This window comes from Callorhinchus milii, unplaced genomic scaffold (genome assembly GCF_018977255.1).
Source record: "Callorhinchus milii isolate IMCB2004 unplaced genomic scaffold, IMCB_Cmil_1.0 Scaffold21, whole genome shotgun sequence".
In the NCBI taxonomy this organism is placed as follows: Eukaryota; Metazoa; Chordata; class Chondrichthyes; order Chimaeriformes; family Callorhinchidae; genus Callorhinchus; species Callorhinchus milii.
Genome location: NW_024704762.1, coordinates 2,468,407 through 2,481,076, shown reverse-complemented (window position 1 = coordinate 2,481,076; position 12,670 = coordinate 2,468,407). Strand labels below are relative to the sequence as shown.

Sequence of the window (12,670 nt, the reverse complement as noted above, 5' to 3'; positions counted from 1 at the left end):
AAACCAGTCAGGAACCTGGGCGTCTTGTTCGAACCTCAACTGTCCTTTCTCCCCCACATCTGTGCCATAACCCGCTCTGCCTTCCCCCAACTCCACAACATTGCCTGACTCTGCCACTGCCTCGCCCCTCAGGCCACCGATGGTGGAGTGGAGAGGACACGGGCCGAACATTTGATATAGCGCCTTATCACGTCGTTGAGACGTCTCAAAGCTCTTCACAGATATATTGTACATATCTCTCTGCTTCTGGTCTGGTTTACTCTCGTTGGGGTATGGTTTCATGCGTGCTGGTTGTCACATTGTTCATGTGTGAGCCGTGTCAGTGAGTATCGGCAGGGTACTCGATTTTGGGGGACACCACAGCCGAGCCTGACTTGTCCCCCCACCTGGCTACCACATGCACACCACCAGTAGATGGTGCTCTAGAGGGCCTACAGAACCGCAGAAATTTACAACACAGAAGAATGCCATTTACCTGCCTTTCCCCTGCAAATGGCTGCCTTTTTAGGAGTATCTAGTTCCCCTTTGTAAGATAATATTTCTAGATAATATTTTTAACCCAATCACCACACTGGACAGGGTATTCAAACCATTCTGTGTTTAGAAAAATACTCCTCGTCTTCCCCTTTGCTAATTATCCTAAATTGACAATGACTCACCAGCCAGTTGAAATAATTTTTTAGAATCAACTCCATGAAAACGTCTCGTAATTTTAAAGATCTATTTTAGGTCTGACCTCCACCATCTCTGTTCCAATGAAAATAGGCCGAGTTCCTCGACTCTCTTTTGTGTATGTCAGGATGATTAAAGTCAGGCTGATTTTCAGCATAACAAGATGAGCTTAGCCTTTCCATGAGAAAAACAAACTGAGCATGGATTGGGACTTGTACCCTCAAACACCTGTTCTGCAATCTGCAGCTCTGTCTACTATACTATCAGGGCTGCCTTCATTTATATCATTTAAGGTGTCATTTAACTCTTTAACATTCAAGCCTGTTTTGATACTGGTTCAAATATCTGTAAATCTGAATGAATTAACAATGATAAAATCATGCAAGTTCAGTCACCACCGCTACTGCCTTTGTATACATGCTAATTTGGACCGTTTTATTTTGAGGGGGGAAAAAAATAAAAACCTCTCCCTTAATTTAACTATCGATTTGCACTGCCAGGAGCAATTGACAATCCTCGTGGGATGAAGAGAAGAGTTGAAAAAAGACTACTTATATATTTTTTAAAAAGTGCTGATTAAGCGAATTAGTGAATGTGTTGACAAGAGGCATACTAGAGCAGAAATCTAATGAATGGAGTAGAATGGTCTTACTGTATTGAGAATCTGAATGGAGATGTTGAAATCCCCTGGCAACTGTGTGGTAAATGCTGCTCTGCAACCTCTACAGTGACTTAACATGCCCAGCTATCAGTTGTGTGGAGGAAAATTTCTGCGGATTGAGTTTTTTTCGTTTTTAAATAATTTCCGTACGAATGTGTCGTAAGGAGTTAGTTCCCTGTGGCGTACTTTTCCAGGTCAGCAGATTTCAGGAAGTTTTACCATTAGTGGAGCACGCTTTTTTTTTCTTCCCCCTTTGCCTAGCCTTTTCTCTTCAGGAACTGTCATGCTTTTACAGCAAATCAATGTGCCCAACTGGCAAATTTACACTTACTCAAACTTACACTTTGAGTAAGTAGAGCGCACTAACACCAGGTATTTTTCTATATTAAAAAAAATGTTAAACAGCAGCAGATCCAGTCGATGTAAATGACCTCTGTTTGTCCAGGTAGAATTGCGTCGAATTACATAGAGATTACAGGACGAAAACAGGCTATTTGACCCAACTATTATTATTATTGTAACTATAATAATAAATAATCCTTGCATTTGATATAGTGCGTTTCACGTTGGGAGGACGTCCCAAAGCGCTTCACAGACCACACTGTAAAGTGAATTGACTGTATATTTGTGGACGAACGCGGCAGCCAATTGCGCACAGCAATGTCCCACAAACGGTCGTAGATTGAAGATCACCAATTTATTATTGTTTTTTGTTTTTTTGGAGGGATTATTATTAGGCTCTGTGTGGAGTAAGGAAACTTGCCCAAGGTTTCGCCCTCTGCCTGGAATTGAACTCAGGTCTCTCGCTTGCAAAGCGAGTGCTCTAACCACTGAGCTACAGGACTCCACAGAACTAGCCTGTACTGGTGTTTAAACTCCATACGAGCCTCCACATTTCTTAGTCCACATTTCCTAATCTCCCTCCTCCCATATCCCCGTGGTGTTACTTTTCCAGATCAGCAGATTTCAGGAAATTCCACTCATGTATGTATCAAGATTCCTCTTCAACACATCAGTGAATACCATGTACCAGGAATATTAATTCTCAGTAACCCAGCAATGTACTTTTTTAAACTACCCCTCTCTGTCATATCTTGGACGGAATGATTATAAATTTCTGAAACTGTAGGGATGTACAGGTCAGACAACATTATATTTGCAAGAATGATTGTCGGCTTACTGAAGTCACGGTAACGCTTCCTAAGTAAGTGTTGGAGGGTGGTGAGGGGAGCCAGAAAGTTGAAATGCAACCACATCATCCCTGTCTGTTTTGCTTCGTCTTTTTGCCCGCACTTCAATGAAAAGTTGCCAACTGCACCAGCTGATGTAGGAGTCTCAAATTAATATTTCCACCACCAACAACAAATTACATTTATATAGTGCCTTTTATGTCAGGAGGATACCCCACAACCACTGTTGTGATTAGTACATAGGAACATAGGAATTAGGAGCAGGAGTAGGCCATTCGGCCCCCTCATTCAATAAGAGCTTCAGAGCTTACTCTCCCACCCAGGCCTCCTGCTCCTGCACCCTGCTCCTAATTCTTATGTTCTTATGTTACATTTGCGATCTTCCAATCAATGGGAACTGTTCCAGAATCCAGGGAATTTTGGAAGATCAAAAACAAGGCATCCACTATCTCAGCAGTCACCTCTTTTAAAACCCTAGGATGCAGGCCATCAGTCCAGGGGATTTCCCATTTTTCAACCCCAACAGTTTCCCCAGTACTAATTTGTTACTGATGTTAATTTCCCTAAGTTGCTCACTAACATTAGCTTCTTGGTTCCCCTCTATTTTTGGTAAGTTTTCAGTGTCTTATAACGTAAAGACAGAAGCAATGTATTTGTTTAATGACTCTGCCATATCTTCATCCCCCATTATAATTCTTCCTCTCTCTCTCTGCCTGTAATGGACCATTGTCACTTTTGATAGTCTCCTCCTCTTTATATATTTGTAAAAACTCTAGCAGTCTGTCTTTATGTTCGAAGCTAGTTTGCCCTCATAATCCATTTTCTCCCTCCTAATCAATTTTTCTTTGTTGATCTCTGAAGCCCTCCCAATCCTTGTGTTTAACTGCTTTTTTGGCAGTATTATAGGTCTCCTTCTAATTTTATACTTTCACTAACTGCTCTAGTTAGCCATGGTTGAACCACTTTTCCCGTGGTATTTTTATTCCTCAAGGGAATATGTGATTGCTGGGAATTATGTACTATATCTTTAAAGTTTTGCCATTGCTGGTCTACTGTCATATCTTTTAATGTAATTTCCCAGTCTATTTTAGCTAAATCCTCTTTCATACCTGTAAAGTTGACTCTTATTTAAATTTAAGACCTTTGCTTCGGACTTAACCACACTCTCTAACTTAATGCGAAATTCCATCATGTTATGGTCACTCTGCCCTCGGGGAGCCTTCCAGCTTGCTGATTAGCCCTATTTCATTATTCAAAACAAAATCGAGGATCGCCGGATCCTTAGTTGGTTCCTCAGCATACTGATCTGGGAAACTATCTCCAATGCATTCTATAAATTCCTCCTCTAACTTACTTTTGCCAATTTGGTTTTCCCAATCTATATGGAGATTAAAATCACCCACTATTAGTGTATTTCCTTTGCTACATGCTCCTCTAATTTCCTGGTTATTACTCTGCACAATACTGTAACTGCTGTTTGGGGGACTATAAACTACTCCCACTAATGTTTTTTGCCCCTTGTTATTTCGTAATTCCACCCATACTGACTGACTCTACATCCTGATTTTCTGATTTAAAATCCTTCCTTTAAATCCTGATTTAAAATCCTGTTTTTATCCCATCCTTTATTAGCAGGGCTACATCCCACCTTGTTTCCCACATTGCCTATCTTTCCTATATGCCGAATACCCCAGAATATTTAGCTCCCACCCTTGAATCTCCCTTTAACCACGTCTCAGTAATGGCTACTAGATCATACCCGTTTGTTTCTATTTGTGCAATTAATTACTTATCTTATTAAAAATGCTTCGTGTATTCAGATATAGCGTCTTTAATGTAGACTACTTGCTATTTCCCCAACTTGTTAATGCCCCATTTTCTTTGCTGAGCTTCGTGTCTCTCCTTGACACACTCTGTTTATCTCCCTCGCTAATCTGCTCTACCTTGTTCTTAGTTTTACTGGTTTACTTCTAACTGTAACCTTCCCTCACCCCCCTTCCCCCCACCCCCCACCACCACCACCCTTAGTAGTTTAAAGTTCTGCCTTACCTCCCTATTTATTCGTTTTGCCAGGACATTGGTCCCAGCCCGGTTTAGACTGAGCTCATCTCTACGGAATAATTCCCTTTTCCCCCAATACTGGTGCCAGTGGCCCGTAAAACGAAACCCCTGCTCTCCGCACCATTCTTGATTCTTTAATTTGCCTGTACCTGTACCAATTTGCACATGGCTCAGACAGCAATCCCTGTATTATTACCTTGGAAGTTCTACTTTTTAATTCCCAATTCCTTGAACTCACTGTACAAATTAACAGCAATAACTTGCATTTATAATGCACCCTTCAAGTGGGGTAGTGTCCCGGAGCGCTTCCAGAAAATAGATCTCTTTCTGTAGTTCTTCTTTTGATCTTTAGCAGTAAAACACTTAACAGTCTGTGTTTATTTCAGCCAGCAAGCTCTTCAGACAGTGAAGCTCCTGAGAACGAGGTGGCTGCAGAGAGTGGGCCGGAGGAAGAGCCCAAAGTAGTGAGTGATGTGGAATCAGACAAGGGCAGTGTTGAGCATTGCGGGTTCAAAAGACAGCTTCTGCCCACAAAGGTGAGCTCATTCACATCGATTGGAGAATGTTTAGGGGATTTAACCTCCCCCTTATTTACTCCCCTTTCCTGTACAAGTGTGTTTCAATTAAAACCAAAGTGAGCCAGAGATCCTGAGGACTTGTCAGTGGTAGTGGTAAAGGTTTAGCACTGATGTATGCAAACCAGAAGCTCCCAGGTTCAATTCACAGTCTTGTGACGTGTTAGCTGATCACAGCCCGGGGTTGTGATAAAATGCACTAACTGTGCATTAAGCAGTGCAAACTTCTTACCACTGCTTCTTTTGTAGAAACCACCCCCTAAACGTGCTCGGAAATCAAGTGATGAAGAGGAGGAGGAGGAGGAGGAGGCTGGGTCAAACTCACTCGATGAGAATTCTGAAGGAAGTTCGTCGGAATCAGAGAAAAACAGTGACCAAGTGAGTATATGTAGAGTGAAGGCAGATTTTTCTGCAGTACCTCAAAAGAATAATATTAAACAATTCTTGCACTCTTCTGCTTTTTTATTGTAAAATCAGGGGGAGGGTGGGTGAAATGTTCGTATTAATTGCACTACAGTAAATTATATGGCAACTCATTGACAACTGAAGACCCTAGGTCTTTATAAACCATACCAAATTGAGGTTGACAACCATTTGCATGTCCCTCGTTCCACTATCGGTGGCTGCGCTTTCAGCCACTACGCCCTGAAACTCTGGAATGCTCTTCCTCTATCCCTCTGCCTTACCCCTTCCTTCCCCATCTTCAGGTTGCGCCTGAAGACCTTCCTCTTCCACCGTGCCTACAGTCACCTCCCCCCCAGCTCAGCATTGTGTGCTCTACCACTGACAAGGGCCCCTACCCTGCGTGAGGGATGCTATATAAGTGCAAGTTGTTGTTATTTGATACATTCTCTTAAACTTTTCCTCTAGGAATTCACCCTAGAAAGGAAAGTCGTGTCCCGAACACCTCGGAGGGGATCAGCAGCTGGAAGGAAGAAAAAGGTAAATTGATTATGACTTTGTTTATGCTTTTGGGGAAATCTTGGTTTCAGGGATTATATTTGAAACGGGGAAGACGATTATAAAGGTTTCACTTTGGCGACAAGATCATAAGTGAGGTTTGGATGAAGAAGACCCTTTTTACCCATTTGATGGCATCCTTCCATAATATCAACCCGACTGTCCTCCATTACAACATTGGACTACTTCTTTAATGAGTCAATCACCCTTCCTATTAACCTGTTCTATTTGTTGATGATTTTTCAAAATGGTGCCTGCTGGTTGTTAAAAGATCCCGTAACACTATAATCCTCCTTGGGAGGGTAGAGGGATGGGTGGGGGGGGGTGGTGGAGAAGCAGGATATTTTACCAGGACTGAGTTTGCTCCAGTATGACACTGGGTAATGGAAGACCGGCATTAAGTTGTTCCTCTGTGCTGTCTGTTATTCTCTTAACTAATTCTAGATGTCATCATCTGACGAGGACTCGGAGGATGAAGAGCAGCAGGAGGAGAAAGAGCAGCAGCAGCAGGAGGAGGAGTACAAAGAGGAGGAGGAGATGGAGAAAGTGGAGGAGGAGGAGGAGATGGAGAAAGTGGAGGAGGAGGAAGAGGAAGAAGAGGAGAAAGAGGTGGAGGAGGAGGAAGAGGAGAAGATGCAGTTCCAGGAGGAGGAGGATGATGATGAAGATTACAAGAAAGAATCAGATTCTGATGATTCTGTTAAGAAACCTCCCAGAGGCAGAAAACCAGGTATTGCAGTGTAGATGAGGAATCTCTAAACATCAGATTCATCCGTAGCCACTGTACCAACAGGGCCAAAAGTAAACGAATCACCTTTAATGGGGGAAGTGATTTCAACTTATTTAGAATTATGAAGATTTGGGCAAGTTTGGATGTTGGAAACTCAGGAACAAGAGGCATCATTTTGATAAGGCACTAAAATCAAATGGGAAATATTATTATTGAAATTGGAGTCCAGTAGCTCAGTGGTTAGAGCGCTCACATCGCAAGTGAGAGACATGGGTTCGAATTCCGTCAGGGTGCAACATTGGACTAGTTTCCTTACTCGACACATACGCCTCTGTTTACCTAGCAGTAAGTAGGAACCCGGTTGGCACATTGCTTTTCTGAGGGTAATAACTCCTTTTTTTAAAAAAAATTGGTCACTCAAATCACGACTGTTTGTGGGACAATGTTGCGCGTGATTGGCTGCCGCATCTCGCCCACAAAATATACAGTCAATTCACTTTACAATTTATTCTGCGAAGAGCTTTGAGATGTCACAACGACGTGATAAGAGGCTGTATCAAATGCAAGTATTATAATGAATTAAGTGTTGAAGGAGTCCTTTGGGATGTAGGCTGGACAGATGGATGTACAAATGATTGACACCTGTCTGATACGATTACCATTGTTTAGTTTTCTATAACTGAATGCCCACACCCCGATTTTAGAGATGAATGTTTTTGTTTGTTTAGTGGCCGAGAAAAAGACTCCAAAACCTCGAGGGAGGAGAGCAAAGCCCGAGAGGTTACCATCTGTCTCCAGCAGCATGAGGTGAGCAAACTGACCAAGAACATCATTCAATAGGAACGAGAAGAAAATCTGAATGATCAACTTGATTGACTTAAAACTTAATTAACTTAACCTAATTAACTTAATTAACTTAAGTTCATTGACTTACTCAAGTTGGAAGAGGCGTGGCAGGTGTTATGTGAGGAGTGTGACATGTGGGAGCTGATGGAGGGCAGTTTGACCCCGGGTGACCACATCTGCAGAAGATTCTGAAACTTGAGGCAGCTCCAGCTCAGAGTAGCTGAGCTGGAATCTGAGGTGCAGACACTGCGGAGTATCAGAGACAGTTGGTGGTACTTCACATAGGTACCAATGACATCGGTAGAGTAGGCCAAGATGACTTGAGAAGGGAATTTGAAGAGCTGGGGTCCAAATTGAAGTTGAGATCATCGAAGGTGGTAATAGCGGGACTACTGCCTGTATCATACGACAATTGGTACAGGAACAAACAAATTAAGGACTTGAACGCATGGCTAAAAGAGTGGTGTGGAACTCAGGGGTTTCTCCTTATGGGCCATTGACACAAATATTGGGGGAAAAGAGAGCTCTTTCGGAGAAAAGGGCTGCATTTAAATCGTGCTGGGACAAATGTCCTAGCTAAACGAATTAACAGGGAAATAAATAGGAATTTAAACTAGTAAAGGGGGGGAAATATATAGGTAAGAGAAACCATAAGTTAGCATTAGAAAAAGTAAAGATGACAGTGCAGAATAGCATGCCAGATAATAGATATATATTAACTAGGGGTAAGAAGCTTGGCAAAGTAGATAAGGAATCAGAGAGTAGAGGAAATGGTAGGAAATTAAAAATGTGATAACTGAATGCGCGAAGCATTCGGAATAAAACTGATGAACTAAAGGCACAGATAGACACATATGGGTACGATCTAGTAGCCATCACTGAAACATGGTTACAAGGAGATCGAGGGTGGGAATTAAATATTCCAGGGTTCTCAGTTTAGAGACAGATAGGCACTGTGGGAAAAGAGGTGGGGGGTAGCCCTGTTAATTAGGGATAAAATAAAAGCAGTGGAGAGGAAGGATCTGAAATCTGATGACCAGTAGGTCGAGACTATGGGTGGAAATAAAAAATAATAAAGGGCAGAAAATATTAATGGGAGTGGTTTATAGACCCCCCAAACAGCAATCACAATATAGCACAGGGTATCTATCAAGAAATCAGTGGAGCACATGTAGGAAAGGTAAAGCGATAATAGTGGGTGATTTTAATCTCCACATAGATTGGGAAAACCAAATCGGCAAAAGTAGGCCAGAAGAAGAGTTCATTGAGTGTATGAGAGATAACTTTCTGGAGCAGCATACCGAGGAACCAACTAAGGGACAGGCCATCCTAGACCTTGTTTTGTGTAACGAAACAGAGCGAGTTGGCAGTGTAGGTATTAAGAATTCTCTAGGGCAGACTGATCACAATATGATTGAATTCTGCATTAAGTTAGAGAGGGATATAGTTAAATCCGAGGCAAGTATTCTGAATTTAAATAAGACTAATTTTGTAGCTTTGAGGAAAGATTTAGGTAAAATAGACTGGAGAATAAGATTAAGAGGTAAAAATGTAGACCAACAGTGGCAAATATTTAAGGATGTAGTGCAAAATTCTCAGCGGTCGCATCTGAAGATTGGGAGAGTTTTAGAAACCAGCAAAATAAAACTTAAAAAACTCATTAAGAGGGAGAAAAAGGATTATGAGGGTAAGCTCGCTGGGAACATTAAGTCTGATTGTAAAAGTTTTTACAAATATATTAAGAGGAATAGGCTAGTGAGGGTAAATGTAGGTCCACTACAGTCAGAGACGGGAGAAGTTGTAATGGGGGACAAGGACATGGCAGAGTCCCTAAATGGGTACTTTGCATCTGTCTTCACCCTAGAAGACACAACCAGTCTGCCAACAATAGAGATGCACCAAAGGGATAAGGACAGGGAGCAACTTAGGGAAATTTTCATTAGTAGAGAATTGGTGCTCGGGAAACTGTCAGCACTAAAAAGTGACAAATCCCCGGTCCAGATGGTTTGCATCCCAGGGTTTTAAAAGAGGAGCTTATGAGATAGTGGAGACCTTATGTCTGATCTTCCAAAATTCCTTGGATTCTGGAACAGTCCCCATGGATTGGAAGATCGCAAATGTCACACCACTATTTAAAAAAGGTGGAAAGGAAAAGATGGGGGAACTATAGGCCAGTTAGTCTCACATCAGCGATAGAAAATTTTTTAGAATCGTTGATTAAGGATGTGGTATTTAGGGGAACACAATATAATTAGGCCAAGTCAACATGGCTTTACAAAAGGGAAGTCATGTTTGACAAATCTTATAGAATTTTTTGAGGATATTTTGAGTAAACTAGATAAGAGTGAATCAGTGGATGTGGTCTATTTGGACTTCCAGAAGGCATTCGATAAGGTGCCACATAAAAGGTTAGTCCAAAAGATAAGGGCCCATGGAAATCCATATTAACATGGATTGGGGAATGGTTAACGGGTAGGAAACAAAGAGTAGGGATAACCGGTCCTTTTCAGATTGGCGGGATGTGACTAGTGAAGTGCCACAAGGATCAGTCCTTGGGCCTCAGCTATTTAGATCTAGATGAGGACATCGAAATTAATACATCTAAATTAGCGGATGACACAAAACTAGGAGGAAGTGTCAACACAGAGGATGACTTTAAAAAAATGCAGCGCGACAGATAGGTTAGGTGATTGGGCAAGTAGGTGGCAGATGAAGTATAACGTAGGGAAGTGCAAAGTCATCCACCTCGGTAGCAAAAACAGTAGAGCGGGTTATTTTTTAGAAGGGATTGGAATGTGTTAGCGTCCAGAGGGACTTGGGTGTCCTTGTACACCAATCACAGAAAGTTACTCTGCAGGTGCAGCAAAGCAATTAGGAAGGCGAACGGTATGTTAGCATTCATTATGAAAGGATTAGAGTATAAGAGTAGGGAAGTCTTGCTGCAACTGTATAGGTGAGACCACACCTGGAATACTGTGTGCAGTTTTGGTCTCCTTATTTAAGGAAGGATGTACTTGCCTTGGAGGGGGTGCAGCTTAGATTTACTCGGTTAGTGCCAGGGATGAAGGGGATGAGTTACGAGGATAGGCTGACGAATTTGGGCCTATATTCTCTAGAATATAGAAGAATTAGAGTGGATCTTATAGAAACCTATAAGATCATCAAAGGGCATGATAGAGTAGACAGTGGGAGGTTGTTTCCCCTGGTTGGAGAAACTAAAACCAGGGGTCACAACCTTAAAATCAGAGGCAGCCCTTTCGCACTGAGTTGAGGAAGAACTTCTTCACTCAAAGGGCAGTGAATGTATGGAACTCACTACCCCAAAGGGCTGTTGACGCTCAGTCCTTGAACATATTCAAGACTGAGATAGATAGATTTCTTATTGCAAAAGGGATTAAGGGATATGAGATAAGGCAGTGTTAGGTTATTAGCTGGAATTAGATTAGAAGATCAGCCATGATTGAATGGCGGGGCAGAGGCTCGGAGGGCCGAATGGCCTACTCCTGCTCCTATATGTTATGTTATGAAATGTACCATTGGAATCTGAAGAGAAAAAATGGGTTGATTTTAGAATCTTTAACCATCAAAGCTAATTTTTTTTTCCCTCAATTTTACATTGGTTTCACATTGATGGTGGGTGTTGTATCCTTTCTCCTCTGCTTGGACCTTTGATTAATGAAGCTGATCCTTGCAGGGTTGATAGAACCATAGAAATTTACAGTACCGAAGAAGGCCATTCAGCCCATCATGTCTGTGCTGTTTTAAAGAGCAGATGCTGCTGAATCCTGGGACAATTTCACAGCCTCGCATCTAGCCAGTGGCGAGGCAGTGGATGATGTGCTATTCCTGACCCTAACTGGGTGAACCAGGTCAACAACAACAACAACAAAATTACATTTATAGAGTGCCTTTCACGTCGGGAGGACGTTCGAAAGCGCTGGAAAGTCCAAAGCCCAAAGAGGGGGTCTTTAATATTCAACGTGCTTTAAATGTTCTTATGTAGCAAAGCTATAGATGAACACCAGGAAATGTTGCTTAACACAAAGGGTTAATCAACGTTTGGAGCAGGTTACTAGGAAAGTTGGCAGATGCCAGGGTACTGGACTCATTTAAGCTTGTTGCTGTAATGGGCAGAGAGTAGGGTGAATATTCTGGGGGATGAGGTCAAATATTTCTTATTTTCAATTGTTTGATTTGTTTTCCCTCGCTCTTAGCAGCAGTGACAGTGACAGTGATGGAGAAAATAAGATAAGCGACTGGAAGAAACGTGATGAGGAGAGGAAAAAGGAGCTGGAGGAGAGAAGAAGGAAACTGCAGGAGGAAGAGCTGAAGAAACTGAGGAAAATGGAACGGGAGGAGGAGGAGGAAGAGAAGAGGAGACGGAAAGAGGAGAAGGAGAAAGAGGAAGATAGAGACAAAATAACTGATGTAGTTGCCACAGAGAGGAAGGAGGAACAAAAGAAGACCAAGAAAAATCGGGCCAGATTGAAGGTCTCTTCTGATTCAGACTCTGAAGTGGAAAAGGAAAAAGAGGTGAGTGTGTTGGGTCTGGATGTTTCTTTAGATTTATCTATCTGATGAATTGTTCCATGGGTTGAAGTCCATCTTACCAATGGTATCCAGTAAGTTACATGGAATCTGCAGTCCTGGGACTGTCTATTTCAGCCCATCTATTCCTTACTGGTGTTTATATCCCACATGAGTCTCCACCGATTGTAATCCTCCCCCTCTTCCAGCCTGTCTCTATTACCCCCCTCGCATGTACGCTCTCACTTACACTTGAATTACAGTTGGTGACATTGAATGAAATGCCTCTTTTGCCTCAATTAGAAACGATTTTGGTGACCTTCTTACCTAGTGGTTATAGAACTAATTTGCAGATTAGAGGGTCAAAAAATTAGTTAATACAATTACTATAGGAATAACGTGATCGTTTTAAGCATCAACCCGGTTAAGTTCGTAGCACTCTTGCCTC

The 12,670-nt window shown here is 42.1% G+C and overlaps 1 protein-coding gene across 1 annotated transcript in view; it reads left to right on the top strand.

Moving 5' to 3' along the window:
- hdgfl2 (HDGF like 2) overlaps positions 1–12,670 on the top strand; it is a 36,937-nt gene that overhangs the window by 14,561 nt on the left and 9,706 nt on the right. Inside the window, exons 4-10 of the mRNA XM_042342840.1 lie at positions 4,971–5,120; positions 5,409–5,537; positions 6,030–6,101; positions 6,564–6,635; positions 6,732–6,849; positions 7,578–7,656; positions 11,910–12,228. Coding sequence (XP_042198774.1) covers positions 4,971–5,120; positions 5,409–5,537; positions 6,030–6,101; positions 6,564–6,635; positions 6,732–6,849; positions 7,578–7,656; positions 11,910–12,228 — 939 coding nt within the window. The remainder of the gene's footprint in view (positions 1–4,970; positions 5,121–5,408; positions 5,538–6,029; positions 6,102–6,563; positions 6,636–6,731; positions 6,850–7,577; positions 7,657–11,909; positions 12,229–12,670) is intronic.